The sequence below is a fragment of the Gekko japonicus genome, unplaced genomic scaffold (assembly GCF_001447785.1).
Source record: "Gekko japonicus isolate JY-2015 unplaced genomic scaffold, Gekko_japonicus_V1.1 scaffold473, whole genome shotgun sequence".
Classification (NCBI taxonomy): Eukaryota; Metazoa; Chordata; class Lepidosauria; order Squamata; family Gekkonidae; genus Gekko; species Gekko japonicus.
In genome coordinates, this window is record NW_015172566.1 from 750189 (window position 1) to 777689 (window position 27501).

A 27501-nucleotide genomic window follows, 5' to 3' on the forward strand; every position below is an offset into this window, starting at 1 on the left:
AATTCTACTTTGTGAGCTGCTGGCATTAAAGTTGTGAGCGAGCGATTGGGCTGCTGCATATATTAGTTTGCTGTGGAGCCATCCTTCCTGAACTAAGACAAAAATGTGTGAGCCGGAGGCTAAAAAACTGTGAGCTAGCTCACACTAACTCAGCTTAGAGGGAACACTGCTCCTGACTATTTCAGCTCAGGAAAACAGGCAGGGGACAGAGCCAAAATCTCCTCCTCCCCCTACACTGTCATCCTGAGTCGGGCTCCTAGGAGTTTTAAAAAGGCATTTGCCCACAGGTACTGTGTGACTGTAGGAAAGGTTAGTTGGGTCCATGCCCAACTTGTACGCAAGCCATAACATATACTCTGGCCCTTCATTTATGAGCCCAGGTTTAATCCTACATTCTACTCCTAAAACAGTTTCCTTATCAAGCTTACTTACATAGGATAAAAACCAGTGACCTGAAAAGAGAGCATACATATACTAGTAGCCTATGTCAACTGCATTCCTTCCTAAGTAAAGGTAAAGGTTTCCCTCGCTCGAAACCTAGTCGAATCTGACTCTAGGGGATGGTGCTCATCTCCATTTCAAAGCCGAAGAGCCAGCGTTGTCTGATGACGTTTCTGTGGTCATGTGGCCAGCATGACTAAATGCCGAGGTGTACGGAACGCTGTTTACCTTCCCACCAAAGCGGTACCTATTCACCTATTTGCAATTTCATGCTTTTGAACTGCTAGGTTGGCAGGAGCTGGTGCCAGAGACGGGAGCTCACTCCGTCACGCAGCACTCGGGTCTCGAACTGCCAAACTACAGACCTTCCAGTCTGCAGCTCAGCAGCTTAACCTCTGAGCCATTGTGGCCTTTCCTTCCTAGCAGCCAATTAAAAAACAAAACTGAACAACTAATCTTTTACTACTTTTCAAAGCACAAAACCCCTTTTTCTTCTACACGTTGGAAGTAGTATGAAGAGTGAATTGACCAATAATGTGTGCAGGGGAAAAAATATTGAACAGGAAGAGATCTAGTATGGGCAGAAGCTGGGACTGGTTCCGTCAGCCAGCACGAGGGGATAGTGTACCCCAGTTAGAGCTAGTGTTAGGTCTGCAGCCCCAAATCCTGGCCGTGGGCACACGGGCAGGAAAAGGCGGGGGGGGGGAGCGTGGCTGTTTGCCCCGGGGCAAAATAACGCGCGGTTGCGCCAGCAGACGTACCGTGGAGGTCCCGTGGTAGGGGGGAGGTGCCGAGCACACCACAATCCTGCGCCGCGGCAAAGAAGCGGCGCGGCAAACGGGTGTTTTTTTCTCCGGACACCAAAGTCTACGCATGCCTCGGTGGGTGCTCGTGCGCATCCCATGGACAGTTGGGGAAAAAAACCCTTTATACGAGGGGGCATGGGTGGGCGCAGGAACTACCACTGGAAACGCAATCAGACGCCCGCCCTTGCCCCGTGGTTACCGGAAACTAGTACCTCCGAGGTACTAGTTTTTAACCGCGCATCTTCGGCGGGAAGCCTTGGGTTCGCCACGGGAGCTCTACGCTTCCCAGATGTGGCGGTGAGATCACGTCCGGAAAATATGCCTATCTTCCGTCCCTCTAGCGTGGCTAATGCTCCATGTGACCGGGGCCCCTGTGTGTCAATTCTGCTGCGAGGAAAGGTGTAGGCGTGAGATGTACACATACTCCATTATCAACGGTGTATCAAGTGAAATAGATGCTCTGCCCCCCACTGGAGGATGTGGGGAAAGGAAGCAGAGCGGGAGTGGAATGAACATTTAACTGCTACGCTGACACCTTGGTAGGTATAAAAACATGATCATTAGATATCTTAAACTTTTTATCCTGTATAGCTGATAGGCTCTTCAAGGGGAAAAAAATGATTTCCTAAAAGAGAGAGGTGACTGAGCTGGGAAAGATGCATCAACCCTCAGTTAAATACCAGAGGTGAAGTAGACTGAAAGTAGAACATCATAAATAATATTATTTTGTGTTTGGACTACTTTTGAAAAAATGCACTTTCATCCTACATTAATAGTAAGATGTACGTAATGGAACCCATTCAAATACCAAATGGCATTTGTCGGCCGAGCCTGCAAGACGGAGCTCTTCCGCCAGGCTTTTAACTAGGGTGATGGACATCCCTCTTTACTGGGCTTCACCCCTCAGTGGGTCAGAACTGCATACCAGAGATGGCATCTGTGAGGTTTTAATGTCAATGACAACGGCACTGGATGAAGGTTATTGTGGTATTTTACCAGTGTTTTTAATTGTGTTAATTGTGTATATTGTATTTTTTATCAAATCTGATGTAACCCGCCCTCAGCCTGCCATGTGGGGAGGGCGGGACATAAGTCGAATAAAATAAATAAATAAATTAGCCCTCTTAAGACTGGTTGCTACCAGTACAAGAACAGAACTCTCCTACCCTATCCCCCCCACCCCCCGAAACCATTTTTGAGATCTATCTTTGGGGATGGGTCGGCACCTGTTCTTATAATTGTGTACTCTCGAGTGTGAGAATTTTTTTTTAACCATTTGTCCCGTAAAACTTTAAAGGGACCGAAAACAACAAGAAGAAAAGATTAATGAAGGAAAATAAAGCTTCGGTGTATTACTAGAAATAAGTGCACAAGAAAAAGCTGTGAAGCCCACCTGGTGGTCCAAATATATGGCATTCCTCTGAAGGTGATGAGAAAGAATCTCATTCTAGCAAGAAAGACAGAAAGGGAGGGGGAGAGAAAGAGATAGACATGGAAAATACGTGAAAACGTCAGTCGGGAAAGAAAGAGATATACATATTCTAATTGCAAGTATTTTAAGGTTATACTTTTTTTTTTTTTTACACAAACTGTCAAAATGCTCTAAATGCAAGTGAGAACTATACTGGATCTTAGATTTGGTACAGCAGAATGGTGAAGGACCAATACACACTTCAGTGAGAACAAGAAACACTCTGTACCACTTCAGAAAGCACGGGTTTGCAAGTACAAATCATTCAGTCATATTAGCTATGAAAACGATAATATTATAATTATAAATGAAGAAAAAACTGGCATGGTCATGTTGAATTTACACAGACAACTATAAACCCTTTGGAATGTTTATGCGCATCTCCTCCTTTTGCGTACTAATTGCAAATAATTTCAATGACAAGAAGCCATTATAACTGTTGGAACTGTTAGGGGTAGATGGTATTGATCATTGGCTTCAGATTTTGTACAACTGGCAGAACTGGCAAAGCGTGGACTCTGGTTTTTTAAAGCGCAACGTATTTAAGAACATAAGAAGAGCCCTGCTGGATTAGACCAGTGGTCCACCTAGTCCAGCATCCTCTCTCACACAGTGGCCAATCACTTCCTGTTTTGAAGCCTTCCTAATTTTGGTTGAGTTGCAATGCATTCAACTTCTGTACCAGGGCTCAAAGGGTTAATAGCAGACCACCACAGTTGCCAAGGCAACAGTGCCGCTCTAAAAGCTACAACAGGAGGAAGTGGGCATCAGTGGCACAAAGCAAGCTTGGGTTAATGAATGGTGAGGTATTAGTGAAAACGGTACACATGACAAACATCATTTCATAGCTGACCTTTGGGCTGCTGGCCTCAAGTTTTAGTTGCATGAGCTGTGCTAATGTGTGTTCCCGGATACTACTCAGTTCGGCTTGCTGCCTTCTCAGCTTTATAAGCAGAAGTGTGAGCTCCTCTGGCTGAAGGAGTCCCGTGTGAGAAGGCAAGGAGTAGAAAATAGGTTAATTGGTGCTGTCCCGAGCAAGACTTCCAAATTTCAACTCGGTGCTGATAACGCTTGTCTGTCATGCTTTATCCAAACTGTAATAAACTGTTTTGAGATAACAGAACCGACGTTTCCCAGAATAATCTATTCGAAAGAAGTACACAAGAAGAATCTTAAAATGCCATGGCCTTTTGAGTCTCAAAATGGCACCGGGGTGGATCCTGCCGTATCCTACTGCTCCACTCAGCAGAGCGTGAAGGCTTCCTCCATCTTAATTTGGGTCAAGTAGCACGCCAAGAGTTTTGGGGTGTACGTTTTCAAGAGTCAAAGCTCCCTTTGTAATACCTCCAGGGGTCATTTCCTGCAGGAGTGCACAGGAGCGGAGCTCCGGCAGTAAAGAGCCCAGGGGGCGGGCACATGCAACAAGCCCCACCCCCTGCTCCCAGCAGCCCTCAGTCAGAGCAAGAAGCAGCCAGGTAAGTTGCAGAGCTCCCCTCAGTCCAAAACAGTCCAGTGGCACCTTTAAGACCAAGTTTTATTCAGGTACAACCTCTCCCTCCTCTGCGAGGACAGATCTGCATGTCCCCCCCCCCACAATAGCTAGCAATCCAAAACAGTCCAGTGGCGTCTGAGCGGTGGGTGTTGCCTTCTGACACACTTCCGGTGATGTCAGGGTGTGTGGCTTATGCAAATAAGTTATGCTAATGAGCTCCTGCACTTCTTTTTCTGCGAAATGACCCCTGAATACCTCTGACTCTCGAACGTGTATACATCTTGTTAGCCTCTAAAGTTCTAATGGACTCGGATCTTGCTGTTTAATGGCGGACCAACATGACTACCCTCTGAAACGTCCTCCACCTTAAGTGGACCTTTCTTTGAAGGAAGAGCCTCTTAAGTTGAAGGAAGGCTCCTTGGAGGACAGTTGGATCCACCCCACTATTTCAAAACACAAAGGCTAGCAAACTGTGGGGAGGGGAAGGGATCGAACGACTCAACATGGTCACGAGAGAGAAGAAAACGACAGAAGTTTGTGCATGCCCAGGCTGCTTGATAAGTTTTAAGGGAGTTGGAAGCTACGGAAACAAGCAGGGTATCTGATTGACTGGTTTGCTCTTTGGCCGAAGAAGAGGCAGACGAAGAAGTATTAAAATTTAATTTCTACGAAAAGCCATCCCCAAGACACCATGTCAGACCTGACAGACCCAAAATGTTGTCCATTTCCTGCTCTCTTTTCCTTAAAATGGCTCCAGTGGACCTCTTTGGAAGGGTATTTTTAAACGCAGCTCAAAACCTTTAGTAGACTGAATAAACTAATGTCAAAAGGACGGCAGAGTAAAGTTTATGCTTGGGAAGACAACCCCCACCCCTACCCAAAGTGCATACACTATGTGCCATGAGTAGCCCAAAAGGAACCATTTTACAGGGGGAAGTCCATGTTGCTGACCCACAGGGTAGGAACACACAGGCAGCAAAGCCCAGAACCAAGACAGCTACTGATATTTTACAGTCCTCCTTAACTAGAATGTGATCAATACACCTGAAGAATGTGATAGGAACAGCAACTGTGCCGACTTCAAAGAGGCCTTAAAGAACAACAGGATGAATCTCCCTAGTAGAGGGGGAAGAACAACAGAGAAGGTTCCCGCACCAGGTGTGCTCATGGAAAGCTACATAAAGCCCCATTGTCAGGACTGGTCTTAAAGTCTTCTCTGCGTTTTGCCCACATCCTAGCTGTTGGAAGCTCTTAGGACTGTGCCGCTTCCATTCACTCAAATTTTATATGAGGCTCCATTCCAGGCCCGTAGCCAGGATTTTGTGGCTTGTGGGGCAATTTTTTTTTCTGGTGGGGCTGAAGTTCTCTGTGCAGAAAAAAAGAAGGCCAATGGAAAGCTGTTACCAGGATGGTTCTCTAAACTGCAAGCGGTCCACCACTTTAGATGATAGTTCTCAGCTGCTGCAAGTTAAATCACTTCTGCCAGCCTAAGCAACAAGCAAGCTGGCAGGTGGGGGTGATGACTTCTGTAGTCAAGAAAGCTAACACTTGAACAGAAAAATGCCCTTAAAGGAGACCAGTTAGAAGGGTTCCTAGAGGTCACCTACTCCAACCCCCATGCTCAGTGCAAAAATTAGTCAACTACAGCACCCCACTCTGCTTATAGGAGTGCACACCTTTAAAAAATGTTTTAAAATGATTGAAAAAAGCATTAACAGGAGAAATTCTTGTGGGGCTGTGCCTTTAAGAAAATTCTCATACTTTGTCCTGTTTAGTTGATGTTTACTCTTCTTCTGTCTAGGCATCTTCTGTTGTATCTGCCTCCCCCTAAATGCTCTGCCCTGATCCCAGCCTTCCACAGACAGATTCTTCATCCCCCTGATCTGTTTGACCTCATGAATGATATCTTCCATGCAATGAGAACTGCCTCTTTAAGAACACAAGAAGAGCCCTGTTAGATCAGACCAGTGGTCCATCTAACTCAGCATCCTGTCTCGCTAGGGCTGCCAAGTCGCGGCGGGGGATCCGTGCGACAGTGATACGCGTTGCACCGCCGTCGCCAGGATGTGACACTACGTGTCGCTCTGGCAACGGGGCTGTTTGGAGTCCCGTTGCCAGAGCGACGCGTAGCGTCACATCCTGGCGACGGCGGTGCAACGCGTATTGCTGTCCCCCGCGGCAGGGATCCCGTGAAGACGCACGGATACCCCGCCGCGGCTTGGCAGCCCTATGTCTTGCACAGTGGCTAACCAGTTCCTCTGGTGGGCCAACAGCAGGGCTCTTTGGCACTCCTGATGAATTAATACTGGTATATCCTAAAATCCCTATGTCCAATGATGTCAGGCCTCACTGCGGCCTGATCCTGACACGCAGGGCCGTTTTTTCTGGGGGATGGCGCCGGAACAGAGTTCTGGAACCTCTTCCACAACATTCTTTTAAAAATGTTTTAAAAGTTCATGAGTTTTGCGGTATACAGATTGAAAACTTCATTTCCCTCTTGAGAGTTTCGGCACCTCTTCTTCTAAAAGCGGGGAAGTGCGGTTAAGAAATCTAATTTAATAAATAAATAAAGCCCTGCTGACAAGGAAGCCGATGACTCAGTTCCCAACACCAAGAAATGGATATCAAAATCTCCCAGAATTGATTCACAGTATCCATCAAGACATACAAAATCCCAGCAGCTCTGGTACGGTATAGCAGCTATAGACAGGGATTGCTTTCCTTGCGTAGTGCAAATTGACCACTGCTTATGGGATACTTTCTCTAACAACACACAAAAACGTGGCCTCCAGTTCCAGTCCAGTTCCATGTGGACATCTACCTAACACACTGGAACTCTGGAAAGCTGCAGAATACGCCCCTTAACAGCGGTGCTTTTAGGAGACCCACATCAATTCAGGTTTTTCAACTGCATAATTCAAATACTGAAGGAAATGCAGACCAGAAGTATTTTTAGCTACGGTGGCTGTGTTTAATAAAATCCAGCAGAGGGAGCAAGACATTTGGATATACTGAAGGCAGGACGAGCCTGCAGTTTCTCTTTATGATCAGTATACCTTCCCCTACTATATATCTGTTGTTGTTTTACTGGGGGAGGGAGGCATTATTTATGAAGAATGAAGCTCACTGGAAAATACCATCTAAGTCACCTTTACTGACAAATGGCGTGTTTCTCAACAGAAACCTCCCTGAAGAACATTGCACAGAGGCAATTAAAGTTTCAATTAGTAAAAAAAAATATAGTTATGCCTTCACGAGAGTCTCTTGAAAAAGCTTGCACGAATACATAACCGCTGAACTGAACCTTAAGGTATTGAACAGTAAAATACTTTTAACGATCTGAATAAAAATGTGCAATTAGTGTGTGGATAGTCTCTTTTCATAAGACAGCACACAATGTGTAACAAACTGCCTACAGCACCAGTTCCCAGCTAACTATAACTTGTATTCTGCAGTAATGAAAAGCTCCGGTAATTGGCATTTCCCCCTCTGCTACTGAATTAACAGCTTAATGGCAGGTCAATTTGTGAAGCGTGCAAAAGTAAAGTTTCAAGATGCTTTACTGTTGTCCCAGAGTATTGTAAATGAACTGGTTACATAAGAAAAAGAGAGCTTTCCCCAGACATCCAGTAGGGCTGTCAAGGCAAGAGATGTTCAGAGTTCGTTCGCCATTGCCTGCCATCATGTCATGACACTAGGGGGTGTGCGCTCGGTATATACTGAGCTGAATAAATGCCCCCAAAATGCCTTATTGGTATTTTCCAGAGATCTGTATTCGGCTACCAAAATGGCCACGCCCGCATAAAAGCTGATATAATTTGGCTTTTATAGGCTTTTTTTTCAGCATGGCTAAATGCATTCAGTTCAGTGGCCAAGTCGGGCCACGGCGGTGGCACGACTCAGTGGGGGAACTGAATGCATTTAAACATCGCAGCTCGACTCAGCAAGCGAAGTGAAGGCATTTAAAGCTTAAATGCATTCAAGTCCCCTCGCTGGGTTGCAATGCCACGGCCCGAGTCAAGCAGTGAACTAAACACATTTAAATTTTAAATGGCTTCAGCTCACTCGTGGAGTCACGCCGTAGTGGCGGTACAACTCGGAGAGTGAAATTCTCCATCATACCCTATGGGGACGGTCTCCATAGGGTATAATGGAGCTGAATAAATTGGGATTTCCCAAATATTTACTCAAATCAGCACAATACCAATAGTGGTATTCGGGAATATTTGGGAATACCGATATTTTTTCGGGTCCAATAGACCCTAATTGGTAAAAAAAAAACAACCCAAGGGTGGTTTGGGGTTTTTTTGCACATCCTTAGTCGTGACCCTGGTACTCCTTTGAGGTTTCCCATCCAAATACTAGCCAAGGTTGACCCTGCTTAGCTTCTGAGATCTGATGAGACCAGGCTAGCCTGTGCTATCCAGGTCCCAGACTATCCGGTACAAATGAAGTTCAAACGATCCTCTTCCCAGTTCTTTCCCCATCTTTTCTAATAACCCCCCCACCCCTTCTGCAGGGTGCCGCGTGGTCTGAAAATTGACATGTCAATCGGCTTATGTTAACACCATCTGAGAATTGTTTTACTCTAAATTGAATTGTTATTGTTTGATGTTTTAGTGTTTTGTTGTTCATCGCCCAGAGCCCTGAGTGATCAGGGATCCATAAATCTAATTTATAAATGAAACAAACCAATAACAAGCTATTGACCCCTTTGCGAAGATTGTACACATCCAGTTGGATCTGACCTGTTTGGAAGGAAGTCCTTTATTTATCGGGACGACAACAACAACAACAAAAGAAGCTGCATTTATACAGGTTCTACAGGCAATATAGCTGTCGTCCTATCTCTTGTGTTTTATGGGCTGTTTCTTAAATAAAAAATGATGCGCTAAATATAAAAATGCCACTCACCGTTTTGCCTTGCAAGCTCTGGGGACTAATGGGCTGTACACTCAGACCCGCTGGCATCGACCTTCTGTCAGCCACAAAGACGTGCTGCTGCGGAGACGGAGGGGAGAGAAAGGGACTGTGCATTAGAATCCGGGTGCCTGTCAAAGTTTCCAAAAGCAAAGGTTAAGTCTGATATTTTAAGCATGAGATTCCCCCCCCCCTCCCAAGTCAACTTAAGGTTTATGAAAGGTGTCCAAAGCGAAAGGAGTAAGTTCATCGCTTGTCAGGACAAATAGATTGAATCGCAGCACCTTCCTCTCGACCCCCCACAAATGTCAAAAGGACTCAGAGGATCCAGGAAGCTTATAAGGCTTATATGAAATTCCAGTTTTATCTATTAATTTATTTGGTTATACCCCGCCCTCCCTACCGAAGCAGGTTCAGGGGGGCTTACATAAAAGCTTATTTATTTATATATTTATTTGTTTTATTTGGCTTCTATCCCGCCCTCCCCGCTGCAGCAGTCTCAGGGCGGCGTAACAACAAATAAGGCTTAAATGAAATTCCACTTTTATCTGATCAAGCTTAAAACAGCTAAAAAACATAAAACATTTATAAGACATTTATAAGGTGCTAATTATACATACAGGATGGCGAAACACAGTTTCATTATCAGCCACAGTGGGTAACCTGTCTACCAAGTTTGAAAGAGGTCACAGACGATGCTCCCTCTAAGCTGTAGAGTCTTGTGAGCAAAAATTCCACTTTGTGAGCTGCTGGCATTAAAGTTGTGAGCGAGCGATTTGGCTACTGCATAAATCAGTTTGGTCTGGAGCCCTCCTTCTGAGCCAAGGCAAAAATGTGTGAGCCGGAGGCTAAAAAACGGTGAGCTAGCTTGGACTACTGGATACTAATGGTCACAGAATGTCAATCAAATCCTTTTATCGGAATATGGTAGGAAATGTATTAAGACAAAAAGGTGATGCATTAACACACACCCCCCCAAACATGGGATGTCCTCAGCAAGGACATTAAAATTGGTTGTATTAACCCAACACTACTGGGTACAGAAGTAGTCTCCCAGGATGCGGGGAGGAGACAGAGAGGTGATTCTAATTCGGTGCAAAGGCTAGCAGCGAGAGGCAAAGATGAAGGGCTGATAAGGGAAAGTGGCCTAAAAGGAAGGACGAGGAAAGACAGCTGCCCCATCCTCACTCTTCCAGGGGCAAGACAATTTCCTGGGAATAGAAAAAGCAACTGCTACAACTGATGACTAAGCAGATAAGGATGGGAAATGCTTCGGCACTAAATAAGTTCTGCCACGCAAACTCCAATGTTATATGATCTGACTGGCGTCTTAGGTTGGGTCTTTTCTACCAAGCAATGTAGGAAGCATCCCACATTGCTGGGAATCTCAGCGAGAGAACCGGTAGGGCGGGAATCTTTCAGTGCTAGAAGAAGAAGAGGAGGAGGAGGAGGAGGAGGAGGAAGAGGAGATTGGATTTATACCCTGCCCTTCACTACCCAAAGGAGTCCCAGAGCGGCTTACAGACTGCTTTCCCTTCCCCTCCCCACAACAGACACCCTGTGAGATAGGTGGGACTGAGGGGGGTCTGACATAAACTGCTCTTTTACAAGAACACCTCTGACAGAACTATGGCTTGCCCAAGGTCATCCAGCAGGTGCAAGTGGAGGAGTGGGGAATCAAACCTGGTTCTCCCAGATTAGAGTCCGTGCACGTAACCACTACACCAAACTGGCTCTCTGCCCACCATTAGTGACAGTACAGCATTTTCGGTTCTACTGAATAGCAGCCACCTGATGTATGAACCAGAATTTCCCCCTTGACTTTCTCTATAACGACAGCACTGAAACTGGTTTATATTCTGCGAGGGTGAAATATCAATGTGCTCTGGAAAGATTGGTTCCAGTGAACGTTACCCCATTACATTCCAGCAAAGTACCCCAAGTAAAAAGTTCGTTTAGAAACAACGAAAAGAGACGAACGTTTCACCTTGTTATGGTGCGGCCTATGCCTGCGGTCAATGGTTACATCTCCTCTTTGCACCGGCGAGGACACTTCGGACCGGTAGTTCCGCTGCGGGGAGTATCCCTGGAAACCTGCTATTGAACCATGGGAAGGTGATGTGGGAATCATATGCATCGTTTGATCAGAGATATTAATCATGGTTTTGGGGCTGCTTAAAGTACCATGTCTCGTAAGAGTCGTTTGCTTATTGTAAAACTGCCGCTGCTGCCACTCGTAGAGTTGCCACATGGTGTCGTCCCGCATGGATCTCCTTTTGTCTTCTGGGGGGAGGGTCCCAAGGGTCTTGTCATAAACAGACGGTGTCACGCTGCAGATGCTTTCAGGCCTGGTTTTGCTGTTCCTTGGGAGGGTTCGATAGCCTTCGGGATACCGAGGTAGAACTTGGGCTCGATGGCTTGGCATGTTTCTTGGTAACGTCTGGTACGAAAGTATACTGAAACGAGAGCTCACCTTCAGTAATTCAAAACAGAAATCGTCACAGGAATAAGCAGTAATTCATTCCCACCCACCCCCCGCCCCGCACTGTTGGTGGTGGAAAGTCCTGTCAAGTTGCAGACGACTTATAGCGACCCCGTAGGGTTTTCAAGGCAAGAGATGTTCAGAGGTGGTTTGCCATTGCCTGCCTCTGTGTCAAGATCCCTGACTTCCTTGGTGGTCTCCTATCCAAATGGGAACCGGGACTGACCCTGCTTAGATCTGACACGATAAGGCTAGCTTGGGCTATCGAGGTCAGGGCACTGTACCATTACAGGTAACAAATGATTTGAGCAATATACTTAGATACCAGGACTGACCCTGCTTAGATCTGACACGATCCATGCCAATAAAGGTTTTGAATTGAATTGAGATCTGACACGATAAGGCTAGCCTGGGCTATCGAGGTCAGGGCACTGTACCACGACAGGTAACAAATGATTTGAGCAATATACTTAGATTCTTTCCCCAAGCTTTGCTAAAACCCATTCCTTGCCTTCAGCATACAAACAGAGTGGGAGGAGATGGGGGTCTTCCTTTGCTCAATTTGATTTGATTTATTAGACTTCTATCCTGCCCTCCCGGCCGACGCCGGCTCCTGTCTCGTGAAGTCTGTCTTAAGATTGACCCACTTGGCATAGGGATTCAACATGGGTAGGGTTATATAAAAAAATTAAATAAAGGCACCTCCCCGTGCTAATAATAGAGTGACATTTAGGGTAGCTACAAGGGTAACATTTTATGGTGAAATGCCTCTTTGGAGACGGGTGAAGTATGAACTATGGAAATTCAATACAACGACGGTTACCTGCTCACCTACATATTTTTTATCTTCCAGTCATTGGTTGATATACTAAAAGGCAGGCAAAGGCTGCACATCCCTACAAACTTTAATGCTTAAGATTGACCCACTTGGCACGGGGATTCAACATGGGTAGGGTTATATAAAAAAATTAAATAAAGGCACTTCCCCGTGCTAATAATAGAGTGACATTTAGGGTAGCTACAAGGGTAACATTTTATGGTGGAATGCCTCTTTTGAGACGGGTGAACTATGAACTATGGAAATTCAATACAATGACGGTTACCTGCTCACCTACATATTTTTATCTTCCGGTCATTGGTTGATATACTAAAAGGCAGGTAAAGGCTGCACATCCCTACAAACTTTAATGCCACTTTCTAATGCTCAAAGCATAGTTCTGATGTTCTGAAAAGCACATGTCTAACTTTTTGTGAGCCGGAAAACCTTCCTTCACTGTCATGATCCCACCTATCTGGGAGCAGAAGCAAGAAGGTGGAGAGAAAAGAAATGAAGCCACCTTCAAAGCTTGATATGGTGTGGGACTAGGGTTGCCAACTGGACTTACCCCTCACGGCGGGGGAGCCTCGCCGCGGTCCGGGAGTTGTTGCGGAAAACCATATGGTTTTCCTCCCGACGAGCTTGGCCACGCCCCCAACGACGGCGGAAATTGGGCCTCCGAAGCGGGGGATTCCCCGCCCCCCCGGGCCCATTTGGCAACCCTATGTGGGACCAACATACCTAAGGGACCACCCCATATATTCCTTGAAGAGTGTTACACTCTGAGAGTCAACATCTCCTGGTGATCCCTGGCCCAAAGGACGTCCGCCTAACCTTGACCTTGAACATGCTCCCTACTGAGGTCAGGGCCCTGTGGGATCTTATTCAGTTCTGCAGGGCCTGTAAGATGGAGCTCTTCCGCCAGGCTTTTGGCTGAGGCAGTGGGCGTCCACACATGCCCCCCCCCGAGGTTGCTGTCTCCCACCCACTGATAACCGGCCATACCTACCTACATCACGGGGCCGGACTCTCCCTACGGCAAGCTATGATTATTGGTTTTATATGCTTCTAATGTGTTTTAAAATTTTTATTATATTTATGGAAATGTTGTTGACCCGCCCTGAGCCCGTTTGCGGGATGGACAGGATATAAATGCGAAAAATACATAAATAAATAAATAGTTTGGGCTCAAAGGCCAGGAGTTTGGATCTTATTTGTACTGAGTGATAGATAATTGGAGAAAGAGGGAAAAAAACCCAGGCAAGAATAACTTCTTGTGATTTAACGAAGCGAACACACTTCCAAGTAAGAAGTAAGTTCCACCTGACCTTCCAGCACAGGTACGCAACCACAACACTACCACTAAAATCTAAAGTAACATTTTTTTTGAAGTGCCACTTGCGATAATCCTTGGTTGCAGAAGTTGAAAGAACAGAACATCTGCTTCACCAGAGTTAACTAAATCAGGAAACCCTGCATTTGTACATGACCTTAAGTCCCTCAGAGAAAAAAGATTGGTTATGAATATCAGGGGATCCCAACCCTTTTTGAGCCTGTGGGCACCTTTGAAATTGGTGATTACCACTACAAAATGGCTGCCATGGAAGGCGAGGCCAAACCCAAACTGGCTGCCACCCTTTGCAAAAGAATTGTAGAAGGGAAATAAAGATAAGTGAAGGATAGCCCATGGGGAGGAAGGGAAAAGGAGACGGGAGAATAAAAAGAAGTAAATCCTAAAGGGGGAAGTGGAACCACAGACATGGATGCCTACTCGTCCTCCTGATTCTCCAGTGGCAGCTGCTACTGCATTCATGAAAAAAAACACTTTCATGCAAATGAGGACAGCCAGTAACAACTACTGCCTTACAAAGGCCCCATCCACTTCTGAGAGTTTGTCTGGAACCAGGGGATGTACTGGCAGGCACCATGGCACCCACGCAACACCATGCTGGGGAACCCTGTATTAGACAATATGCACGGCGGATGGTGGCATTACTCAAACAATGGACAAGTCACTCCTCCCTCGAGAGCCAGTTTGGTGTAGTGGTTAAGAGCACGGACTCTAATCTGGGAGAACCGGGTTGGATTCCCCACTCCTCCACATGCAGCTGCCGGATGACCTTGGGCAAGCCATAGTTCTGATAAGAGCTGTTCTTGAAAAAAGAGCAGTTTCTGTCAGAGCTCTCTCAGCCCCACCTACCTCACAGGGTGTCTGTTGTGGGGAGGGGAAGGGAAAGGAGTTTGTAAGCCACTCTGAGACACCTTTGGGTAGTGAAGGGCGGGGTATAAATCCAATCTCTTCTTCTTCAGGGGTCAACCCATGTAGGCATACAGGCATGTGCAAAGATTCAGGTGGGGGTAGCCGTGTTGGGCTGAAGCAGCAGAACAAAGTTTGAGCCCTGTGGCACCTTTAAGACCAACACGATTTTATTCACGGTATAAGCGTTCGTGTGCAATTGTGCTTATGCGGTGAATAAAGCCTTGCTGGCCTTCACGGTGCCACTGGAGACAAAGGCAAGTGCAAAAACAGACAGTAGCTCTGCTCGCAGCAACTGTGGCAAGTGGAGAAAGTCGTGGGAGGGTCACAAAGACGGAATGGGAAGGGGAAAGCGTGCAGTATTTGGGAGGATGCCTGCCACGTTCACCTCCTGCAGTTAAGGATTTCAGCCTTGATCTGCTCATCTGTTTTAGAAGCCTCCTTGGCTCACGATGCCACAGACCAGTGGTGGCGAACCTTTTAGAGACCGCGTGCCCAAACTGCAACCCAAAACCCACTTATCTATCGCAAAGTGCCAACACGACAATTTAACCTGAATACTGAGGTTTTACTTTAGAAGAAAGAACTCATGCATTAACTTAAGATGATCCAAACAAAGTGAGGAAAGCAATCCCAAATGCTTTCATTTACTTAAAATTATTTGGCAGAGAATTTGACACTTTGATGATGGTCTGGGCCTGGCTGGGGCGATGGCACGCGTGCCCGCAGAGAGGGCTCTGAGTGCCGCCTCTGGCCCCCGTGCCATAGGTTCGCCACCACTGCCATAGACTATATTGCATCCCCCCCCCCCATATTATCTCACCTTTCTCCTTCACTGCTATGCTACTACGGCCACAACAAGTTAGCGTCACATAGTGGCTGAAAATTTACAACCAATCGCTGATTTGAGTAAACATTTTTGTTGCATAACTGGTCAAGTGTTCAACTTTGCTTTGTGAAACTGACCCTTATGATGGTTTTAGATTATTTGGAACGTCGGTTTCCTTTAAGCACAGTAAACTTAAAAAAGGCACTTCCTGATAATCTGAAGGTTATAGCTATATACTGAATAGATGTTTGGTTTGATTGCTCTCGTGTTTTTTGGGATGGTAATTATGTTGTTATTGTTGTGGTTTCCTAATAGTGTGTGCTACTGTAAATTCTTGTTATATTAGAAGAAGAAGAAGAGAAGAGATTGGATTTATACCCCGCCCTTCACTTGGAGTCTCAGAGTGGCTTACGAACTCCTTTCCCTTTCCCTTCCCCTCCCCACAACAGACACCCTGTGACGTAGGTGGGGCTGAGAGAACTCTGAGAGAACTGTCCTTGAGAGAACAGCTCTGATAGAACTATGCAGGGGTCGTTTCGTGGAAAAAGAGCTAGGGGAACTCATTAGCATAACTCATTAGCATATGCCACACACCCTGACATCACCGGAAGTGTGTCATAAGGCCACCCCCCCTGACATCACCGGATGTGTGTCATAAGGCCACACACCCCGCCCCCAATGGTCCTGGCTGCCGCCGGCGGCCTTGCAGCTCCACTGCTGAGCCCCATGAGGGGCCCGGCGGTGGACCTGCAAGGCCGGTGGGAGTGCAAGGGAGCCCCGCGAAGGCCCTCCCTGGCCCCAGGTAGGCAGGGGTGGGGAGAGGCAGGGAGGAAGCAACTTACCCTCCCTCTTCTCCTGCCTCCTCCTGGCTGAATGAGGGCCGGAAGCGAGGCGGCCGGAAGCAGGGGGCGGAGGTTTGTCATGTGCCCCACCCCCCGTACCTCACCCGGGGGAACTGTGATCCCCCGCGATCCCCCCCAAAATGACCTCTGGAACTATGGGTTGCCCAAGGTCATCCAGCAGCTCCAAGTGGAGGAGTGGGGAATCAAACCTGGTTCTCCCAGATAAGAGACCGGGCACTTAACCACTACACCAAACTGGCTCTCAATAATCTTTTATAAATAAAAGATTATTTAAAAAACATGCAACAGCAGCACATTGGACATTCTGGCAGGTGAGAAGAAGCATTCAATAGCCATAGACGAAATGTTCGAAGGGTCTTTAAAAATTTTATTCATTAACATGTCAACTTCACTCTTTGCCGACGTACAGTACATTTAACTTGCTTTTGAAGCCCATATTAAACTGAAATGCCAGGAAATCATTTATCTTTTAAAAGGCTCAATATTTCCACTTTGCTTAATGGGTAACAATGGCCACAAAACAAAGGGACCACACTGTACACAGAACAGTACAAAGGCTTTTACTCTGACAATGGGGGGGAAGGCATCTCTTACATTCAAACTCCATATGCCATTGCTCTTACCCTGTCTGTCAGCTTTACACAGAGTATTTTCCAGGCACTCTAGTAACCAGCAAAGGGAACTGGAGAACTCTGTCTAGCGGTCTCTAGTCTCCTTTCTCTCCATGTCAGCAGCTTGTTTTTATCTCTCTCTTCTTCCCTTTACCAGATAAATATGTAAGGCTCCTTTTGTAGCAGGAACTCCTTTGCATATTAGGCGACACACCCCTAATGCAGCCTGTAATGTATTCAATAAGCTGCCATTGAATGCATAATGTGCTATGAAGACATCTAATTGAAATGCTATGTTAAGCTTCGTCCTGGGCTAGGATCCAAATCCATCCATCGCTAAAATCCATCGCTAGCCCAGGAAGCACCTAACCAATCACTATCATCAAGCTCCCTGAGCGGGAATGTCCGTGATTGGTCCTTATGTGTGCAACCTTATTGGTTGGTATTTGTACAGTAGGCGTGGCTACATTAGCCGGGAGAGTTTAAAAGCAGAACAGCTGCAATGTAAAAGCTGTTCTGGCTATCAGATGTTGATCCGTGTTGGAGTTGTGTTCGAGTTGAAGAATAAAGCTGAATCTTTGCTGAATCACTCTCCGACTACCTTGTTAAGCGAGCGACTTAACACAGCCAATCCTCCGAGAGCTTACAGTAGCCCCTGTAAGAAGAGCTCTGTAAGCTCTTGGAGGATTGGCTACAGTCGCCTCATATGCAAAGGAGTTCCTGCTACAAAAAGAGCCCAAACCCTATGCACAGGGCAGTCTGCTGGGCTCAGCTGTTTGGAGAGGGGAGGCAAACCAAGGACAGAGTAATATACTGCGAGGACCAGGAAAGGGTGTAGGGTTGCCAGCCTCCAGGAGGGGTCTGCAGTTCTCCCAGAATTACAGCTGATCTCTGAACTACAGAGATCACGCCCCTTGAAGAATATGGTTGCTTTCGAGGGTGGACGCCATGGCATAAAACCCAATGAGGCCCCTCCCTTCCCCACACGTTCCCTTCCCAAGGCTGCGCTCCCAAATATCCAAGGATTTCCCAACCCAGAGTTGGGAACCCTCGGTGTGACCCATCCTGAGCCCAGCCCCAAGACTCACAGGCACAGAACCCAAGAAGAGGCTTTTTATACAAGTGGAAAGCTTGCTGAAGAACCTCGAGCACTTAAACAAGAAATGCATTTCAATAGGACGAATGTGGAATGTTACAAGCAGCCTTTAGCCTGGAAGGCTGGGTAACAAAAATCTGCTGTGTTAAAACTGCTGAAGGGACGTGTGGTCTGTTTTTCGCCTGGATGCAGTCATCACAGGCAACTAAGTGAGTGGTGGTCTGCATGTTTCGCACTGGGGTGGTAGCTCAGTCCCTGCAATTCTTTTGCAAAGTGTGGCGGCCATATTGGGTTTGGCCCTGCCTCCTGTGGCGGCCATTTTGTAGTGCAGGGCTCCCAAGTACTTACCTTAATTCGGCGGGGGATGTATAGTTCTTTGCGGGACCATTCCCGCGGGGAAAACACAGGCGCTGCACTATTCCGTTGCCCAGACGTGACGTAGGCATGTAGCCAGGCGACGCTCTAGCAATAGGGCTGGAAACTCGATGGTACCATCGAGTTTCCAGTCCCATTACCAGAGCGTCGCCCAGCTACGTGCCTACGTCACGTCTGGGTGACGGAATAGTGCAGCACCTGTGTTCCAAGCAAGAATCTTCCGGCGGGGAAGCACGTGTCCCCCGCTGGATCGTGGGTAGGTACTTGGGAACCCTATTGCAGTGGTACACACCACTCCCTCTCAAAACTCCAAAGGTGCCCACAGGCTCAAAAAGGTTGGGATCCCTTCGTCTAATCCGATATTCATAAGCCATTTTCCCTCTGAGGGACTTAAGGTCTTGTATAAATACAGGGCTTCTTGACTTATTCAACTGTGGTGAAGTAGACGAAATCGAAGTATTTCCAGTACCTTCCCCATCAATACTACAATTTTAAAATGTACTACATTAAGAACTGTGAACAAAGAGAAAGCTGCTTGTTCACCATGAAGCAAAAGACAACAGCAAACCCTGCAACTCTCCTTTCTCTTTTCCAAATTACTTTCAAGCAAAGGCATTATTTCTAAGTATATGGCCCATGTTAACAAACGCATTCATATTCAACCAACAAGATGTTTCCTGTGATCAAGAGGATTTGGATACTGCCACCTAATAATGTTTTAATAGCTTTTGCCATCATAAAGCTCCCACAATAGGACGAGTTTATTTTGGAATACATCCAATGTAATAATGCAGTGACAAAAAACTCAAAAAGAATACAAATGAGAAAGCATCCCTATTGCCTATTCGTACTGAATGATGAAATGGAAGGGACGGGCAAGCCAGCAACATGCACCCAAGCTCCAAATCGTGGTTGTGAGATGGGGAACATTAACATGTGCACTGGATCTATTGTCTGCTGGGAGTTCTGCTCTAATTCAAGTGTTTTTATAGGCAAAAGCTGATACTTCACAAGAGACATCCACCTTTCTGTGATGGGTCCTGATGCTAACAAAGATCTTTAGACCAGCATCCATTCACTCTTGTCCAGCCCTTCCTCCAGAGTTAACAAATGTGTTAAAACAGAGGTGTCAAACTCATTTGTTATGAGGGCCAGATCTGACACAAATGTCACTTTGTTGTGGGCCATGTATGCCATAAAATGTCGCCAGGTACCAGAGGTGTAAACTTTACAAAGGACACAGGGAAACCCAATTAACAATATATATTTTTTTACTCAAAATATGAACAAAAGCAATTGATTCCTAGCAGTGAAAGCAACTGATTTACTAGGGAACCCACAGAAGCCCCAATAAACAGAGACACTTTGTCACTCTGTTAACAACTACTGGCTATGGGCCAGGAACCTCCCACAACCAGCAAAAAAAATGTTGTTATTAGCTGTGGCCACCATTTTAATAATTAAGACGATGTTTTAAATTTTAATCTTATTACATTAACTAATATATTTTGTATAAATGACTTGTTGTTACCTGCCCTGAGTCTGCTTCTGGGAAGGGTGGGCTATAAATGGGAAGGAAGGAAGGAAGGGAGGAAGGGAGGGAGGGAGGAAGGAAGGGAAGGAGGAAGGGAGGGAGAAAGTATGAAAGCAAGGGAGGAAGGAAGAAGGGCAGAAAGAGAGAGTTTGAGAGAGAGAGAGAGAGTGAATGGAAGGAAGGAAAGAAGGGAGGGAAGAAGGGGAGAGAAAGAAAGAGAGGGGGAAACAAAGTGAGAGAGAGAGAGAGAAAGTGGGAGGGAGGGAGGGAGGAAGGAAGGGAGGGAGGGAGGGAGGAAGGAATGTATTTAATCATATGTAAGACTAAGTTTTTTCCAAGGGATATCATAAAAGGGGGAGTACTTTATATTTTCCATACATACCAGTTATTTGCGGGCTGGGCAAGAGCCCTGGATGGGCTGGTTCCAGCCCCCAGGGCCTTATGTTTGACACCCCTGTGTTAAAAACTTAACAAAGGGCTACATGCATTTTAGCAGTCTTCACTAATACAACCTGGTCTTTGTTTTAGCTGTCTCATGCTATTTGATTGCATTGTTTTATTCCATGTGATCTGCCTTAAGTCTCACTAAGAAAGGTGAGCTATAAATAAAGTAAATAAACAAACAGGTCTTTTGCTTTAAAAAAATTCTAAAATATGATGGAGTAGAGCAATTCCTTACAGAAACAGCTTTTTAATCGAATGTTGTCCCAAGACGCAATTGTATGTTGTCCAGACCAGCCTGATCTTGTCAGATCTCAGAAGCTAAGCAGGGTCGGTCTTAATACTTGGATGGGTGACAGCAAGGAAGTCTTAGGGTTGCTACGTGGAGGCAGGCAATTGTAAACTACCTCTTGATGTCTTTTAGGGGTGTGCATTCGGTAAAGCCGAACTGAAAAAAAACAAACCCGAAAAACACTTTTCTGGCATTTTTCGGGTAACTGGAATACCAAATCAGACCCCCTGAGCTGATTCGGCTGCCGAATACTGAATGCTGAAAAAAACCCGAATTTCCCCCCCATACCCATAGGAAACAATGGAGGACTGGGGGCACCCTCTTTGGATGCCCCTAGAATTGGACCTCCCTGGTCCAATCTTTTCCAAACTTGGGGGGTCTTTTGGGGAGAGGCTCCAGCAGGTACACTACAAATTTGGTGCCTCTACCTCAAACCCCCTCCCCCACCAGCTCCCTGAATACTTGTTAGAAGATTTTTGCCATTGACTACAATGGCCCCATAGGATATAATGGAGACGAAAAATTTCGGGAATACTGAAAATTTTGCGGTACCAATAGAATACCGGTATTGGTATTTGGGTATATTTGGGAATCTCGAAAAAATTCAGCTTTATTATACCCAAATCCGGGAAAAAAATATTTCCTGCACACCCCTAATTACTCTTGTCTTGAAAACCCGATGGGGTTGCCATAAGATGACTGTAACCTGACGGCACTTTCCAGCACCACATGCCACTTATCAAACCAATACACACTACATCTAGAATAACCACCCCATTAAAAATGGGGTTAGGGGATCCTAGTACATCTATTAGAATGGGGAGGAGAAAGGAACTGGCCTGGAGAAAAATTGCTTCCTGCCACTTTGGGATCAGGAAGCAATTTTTCTTCAGGCCAGTTTGGCCAGGGAACCTGGAGGTTTTTTGTGATCTTCTGGGCATGGAACAGCGGTCACTGGGGATGGAGGGGGGAGGCATTTGTGAATTTCCTGCATTGTGCAAGGGTTTGGACTAGATGACCTTGGAGGTACCTTCCAGCTCTATGATTCTAAGAAACATGCATATCATGCAAAAAAAAAAATCACATAATGTCCAAGGCTTGGTTTACCTTACCCAATACCTTAAGAAAATAGGGCTGAATCCGTTGTGGACACAATTTAATTCAGACCTCCTTGGAACAACCTAAGCGACTAATTCCATTTGGAACAATTTCAGTGAATTCACTGATCGACTGGTACCTGATCAACAGGAGTATTCTTCCAAGGCAGCTCTGATGTAGTGAAGCCATGAAAATGGCGAATGCAAATCAATCCACACCCTCCTCCCTCTGTACTCGCCAGCCAAGTGAAGCCTGTAATTTCGAACTCTTCACAACTCTCTGCAGTGACGTTACTCCATAAAAAGTTTCATTTGAAGTGAATTACTGGGATGGCGTTTTATAATAAAAATCTAAGCCGTAAGTACGAGGCGCCCGTGTTTAGATTTCAGCCAAGGTGTTTTGGAAGCGGCACCGCTGTTCTGCTTCTGTCATGCAGAACCAACATCCTCAGCCTCACTAGACTTAATAGCGTCAATCATTCTGAGACAGAATTAAAATCTGTCTCCGTGTGGATGGGAAATACACTGCTGGCATCTTCAAGATGCTTTGCATTTATTTCTGTAGACCCCAGGGAGGAAAAAAAATACAGATGTTAAAGAAATCCACAGTCTCTAGTCCCAAGGAGTAAATGCTTCATGTGTAGTCCAGGAAGATAGAAAGGATTGAGTGTGGTCCCAGTTTGGTGTAGTGGTTAAGTGTGCGGATTCTAATCTTGGAGAACCGGATTCTAATCTTGGAGAACCGGGTTTGATTCCCCACTCCTCCACATGCAGCTGCTGGTGTGACCCTGGGCAAGCTGTAGTTCTGATAAGAGCTGTCCTTGAAAAAGAGCAGTTTCTGTCAAGAGCTCTCTCAGCCCCACCTACCTCACAGGGGGTCTGTTGTGGGGGGGGAAAGGAAAGGAGTTTGTAAGCTACTCTGAGACTCCTTTGGGTAGTGAAGGGTGGGGTAGAAACCCCATCACTTCTGTCTCTTCTTCTTGAAAAAGAGCAGTTTCTGTCAGAGCTCTTTCAGCCCCACCTACCTCACAGGGTGTCTGTTGTGGGGAGGGGAAGGGAAAGGAGTTTGTAAGCCACTCTGAGACTCCTTTGGGTAGTGAAGGGCAGAGTATAAATCCCATCTCTTCTCTCTCTTCTTCTTGAAAAAGAGCAGTTTCTGTCAGAGCTAGGGTTGCCAAGTCGGGGCAGGGGATCGTAGGTCTTCACAGAATCCTTGCCGCGGGGACAGCGAGACGCGTTGCACCCGCCGTCGGCAACAGTGGTGCAACGCGTCTCGTCGTCCCCGCAGCAAGGATTCTGCAAAGACATGCATATCCCCCGCCTCGATTTGGCGAGATTTGGCAGGCCTAGTCAGAGCTCTCTCAGCCCCACCTACCTCACAGGCCGTCTGTTGTGGGGAGGGGAAGGGAAAGGAGTTTGTAAGCTGCTCTGAGACTCCTTTGGGTAGTGAAGGGTGGGGTATAAATCCAATCTCCTCTTCTTCTACGTTCTACATGTAGAGCACATAACTTACTCAAGCACTGCCTCTTATAATTGTTGCAGAAGCAACAGCCTGCTAAGAGTCTAGTCACGGTAAATACTGCTGAAAGAGTGGTTTAGTCCACTTGTACCCTAGGGGGGGAGCTGTGGTGCATTCTCTAGTGTTTAGAGCTTATTAAATGTTTTTCTCTTGCAGTTCAGCCGACCGCTTGTTGCTTCTCTGCTGTGGGTTAATCTGTGTTAGTGCTTGTGCTCTGAAGGCCTCTCTGTGGCATTAATGGCCTGAAGTCAGTTACTGCCTTTTTGCACAATCCTGTTGCAGCAAATTCATTCAAAGCAAACTCCAAAGGGTGGATTGGATTATTTCCTGAACTCTGCCAACAATAATAACAGAACTATCTTTCTTTTAACATATTAAGATGTCCTCTCTTTTTTTTTGCTTTCAAGTCACAGCTGACTTATGGCGACCCCTGGTGGGGTTTGGTGTAGTGGGTTAAGAGCACGGACTCTAATCCGGGAGAACCCGGTTTGATTCCCCACGCTTCCACATGCAGTGACCTGGGTGACCTGGGGTCAGTCACAAGTTCTCTCAGAGCTGTTCTCTCAAGAGTTGTCCTTGAAAGAGCTCTCTCAGCCCCACCTACCTCACAGGGTGTCTGTTGTGGGGAGGGGAAGGAAAAGGAGATTGTAAACTGCTCTGAGACTCCGAATGAAGGGTGGGGTATAAATCCAATCTCCTCTCCTTCTTTTTCAAGGCAAGAGATGTTCAGAGGTGATTTGCCATCACCTGCCTCCACATCACGACCCTGGTATTCCTTGGTAGTCTCCCATCCAAATACTGACTAGGGCCAAGAGGGATGGTGCCTTGCCTTTGGAATGCTCTCCCCCTGTGAGGCTTGTCTTTAGGTACCAGGCTAAAACATTCTTTTTTTTTTTTTACCCAAGCTTTTAACTAAGTGGTTTTACCTCTAAAATGTTTTCCGGGCAACTTATCTGCCACATTTAAGACTGCTCATTGTGTTTTCTGCGCTGTTATGGCCGGGCTGTTTTAGAAGAAGAGAAGAGATTGGATTTATACCCCGCCCTTCACTACCTGAAGGAGTCTCAGAGCAGCTTCCAAACTCCTTTCCCCTCCCCTCCCCACAACAGACACCCTGTGAGGTAGGTGGGGCTGAGAGAGCTCTGACAGAAACTGCTCTTTTTCAGGAACAGCTCCGACAGAACTATGGCTTGCCCAAGATCATCCAGCAGGTGCAAGTGGAGGAGTGGGGAATCAAACCCGGTTCTCTCAGATTAGAGTCCGCGCACTTAACCACTACACCAAACTGGCTCTGTGATACTGGCTTTGTTTTTTTGTCTTAATTCTAAGGCTCTTCAAGGAGCTTGCTGGAGAGAGATGGCATAAAAATGTTCTCAATAAATAAGCAGTAGTGGAGCAGAAGGCAAGTCATAATTGGGATTACTTCCATGCAAATGTAAAAAGGCCTAAAACCTGATTATTCACGGCTTGCCTTCAAAACCTGACTGGGATGTTAAAAGCCACATAAAACTGATTCATTGTCGCGCGTGTTGAAGAAGCCAAGTTGTAAGATTAGCCGACGGGTCAGGTAAGTGTCTGAAGAAGTGTGCAAAGCCCCCGAAAGCTGATACCCAGAATTAAACTTTGTTGGTCTTAAAGGTGCCACTGGATCAGGGGTGGCCAAACTGTGGCTCGGGAGTCACATGCGGCTCATTCACACACATTGTGCGGCTCCCGGCAAGGCGGCTGGGGAAGCGAAGGGGAGGCACGCTTTTTCTCCCTCCCTCCCATCTATTTGCTTTCTTTGTTTCTCTCTCTCTCTCTCTCCACCTCTTTCATTCTTTCTTTCCACCTCTCTTTTTCTCTCTCTCTTAGAGAAATAAATATCATTAGCAAACAAATAAATATCATTATCAATATCTGTTTTTACCCCTTTTGTTTTTATGTTTGGCAGTCTCATTTAACGTTAATAAAAAATAAAATTTGCATATTTTAAAATAAAAATGTGGGTATAATAATTATTCAGTGTTTCTAGGTGGCTCTGATGCTGAGCAACTTTGGCCGCCCCTGACAGTCTTTGTTCTGATACACCTCAAGTCACTTACCCTCTCGTTTCTTCCTCTTGACCTTTTCCTCTCTGTATTTTAATCCACTGTTCCAACTGCAGCATCGAATTCGTCCTCTGTATGACGCGCTCAGACTCTATGTGCGAGTGAATGGAGCTGTGATGGAGCCCGTCTCCGGAGTCTGACAGAACCAGGTTGACGGCTTTCTCTGACCCATTTAGATGAACTGGCCTGTAGTGTCCTGACGGGACTGTGCTGATGGGCAAAGTCCCGTACTCCGACCCCAAGGAATTCTGCTTCACGCTGCTGATTTTGGTCAAGGGTCTGTCGCGCCCAACTTTCTGGAAGCCGTATTTTTCGGCTTCCAAGGCCTTTTTATCATCCATTTTGCTCACTTCTTTGTTACGCTGATTATTCTGTGCCTCTGGTTTAATTAGCACTCGGTGGTTTGCAATGTTATTCACCTCACGAGGCGGTGTGTTTTCAGCGGTTATCTTGTCTGCTCTAAAGAAAGGAGGAAGCAAACACACACACACAAAACAGAACAACATCAGTAGTAATCTGCTGAAACAAACTCGTTTCCTCCCCCGCCACTAATAGCATGCTGTTTCTTTAGCTTTCTGCTCCCGTAGCCGTGGCAGGTTAGGCAGCTGCATCAGGTACGAGATTGCTGGATGCAGCAGAAACAGTGAACTCTGAACCCACATCGATGTAATTACAGTGAAACGGGGGGGGGGGTGTGCCTAGGGCACAGCATGATCACTCTGCTTGAATTCTCACGGACCCGCTATGGAGGAAAGGGGAAAAAAAACCCAAATGGGGTAGGTGAAGAGTCAGTTTGGCTGAACATACTGCCGTTGCATAGTTTGGGAGCGCCCTGAACTCGATAGCCCAGGTTAGCAAAATCTCATCAGCTCTCAGAAGCTAAGCAGGGTTGGCCATGGTTAGTATTTGGGTGGGAGACCATCCAGGACGTCCAGGGATGCTACAGAGAGGCAGTCAGTGCCAAACCACCTTGGAACATCTCTTGCCTTGAAAACCCTACAGGTCACCACAAGTTGGCTGCAACTTGATTGCAATTTCCACTGCCACCAGTTTTGAAGGAGGAGAAAGCGATTGGATTTCTACCCCACCCTTCACTACCTGAAGGAGTCTCAGAGCAGCTTACAATCTCCTTTCCCTTCCCTTCCCCACAACAGACACCCTATGGGGCAGGTGGGGCTGAGAGAGCTCTTTCAAGGACTCCTCTTGAGAGAACAGCTCTGAGAGAACTTGTTACTAACCCAAGGTCACACCAGCAGCTGCATGTGGAGGAGTGGGGGATCAAACCCAATCCTCCCAGATTGGAGGCTGCACACTCCTCACCACTCCACCAAACCAAAGTATGCAGTCACGCTGAATACCTGCCCTGCCCTCCGGGCCTAATGGGTGTCAAGGTATGGCTCTCACACATCCACAGGGCCAATATGTCCAAAATCTCACAGGCTTGCATATCAGGAGCAGGAGACCACTTGAGATCTAGAAATCAGTTATACAAAACATGCTTGTCCGCATGGACTTTTCTGAGGCTTTTTGGGGCGAATGCTAAGATTGACAGGACCGACTCTGATGGGCTGCTGGATTCAATTTGTGGGACGGGGGCCCTTCAGTTTTTCCATCTACGCACGGCTATGAAATGCAGCCTTCTATGCGACTATCAAAATACAGATACTCTTCCCTGTACTGCATCTGGGAATGATAGAAGGGAACAGACACTGAGGGCAAATTTCTCGGATTGTACGGAAAACATAGTTTGTGGTTTCTTTTCAGCAGAGAGGCCTCTGGAACCCCGACGGATTGCCAGCCAAAGTCTTCTCTAATGGAGCAAGAAGGCTTACACGTGGGGCCGTCTCACCCGGAAGATCCTCCGTGCCAGCCCTCTCGGCACACAAAGGGGCACGGTATTCTATTTAAAACCTCGTATGGTCACTGACATCATCTGGCAAGTCTGTCTGTCAGTCATTATTCATCTTTTGGAAAGCGCTGGCGGCTTCTGTTAATTATAGTGAGGAGGGGGAAATATTTGCTGACTTGAACTGTGGTGCAAAATAATTGTACCTTTTCGGGAAATGGG

The 27501-nt window shown here is 46.4% G+C and overlaps 1 protein-coding gene across 1 annotated transcript in view; it reads right to left on the reverse strand.

The window, feature by feature from the left end:
- The window catches only part of PLEKHA5 (pleckstrin homology domain containing A5), a 357622-nt gene that overhangs the window by 45957 nt on the left and 284164 nt on the right, over positions 1–27501 (reverse strand). The window contains exons 10-14 of the mRNA XM_015421329.1: positions 25428–25892; positions 11118–11586; positions 9125–9208; positions 3572–3691; positions 2641–2694 (exon numbers count right to left, since the gene is read on the reverse strand). Coding sequence (XP_015276815.1) covers positions 2641–2694; positions 3572–3691; positions 9125–9208; positions 11118–11586; positions 25428–25892 — 1192 coding nt within the window. The remainder of the gene's footprint in view (positions 1–2640; positions 2695–3571; positions 3692–9124; positions 9209–11117; positions 11587–25427; positions 25893–27501) is intronic.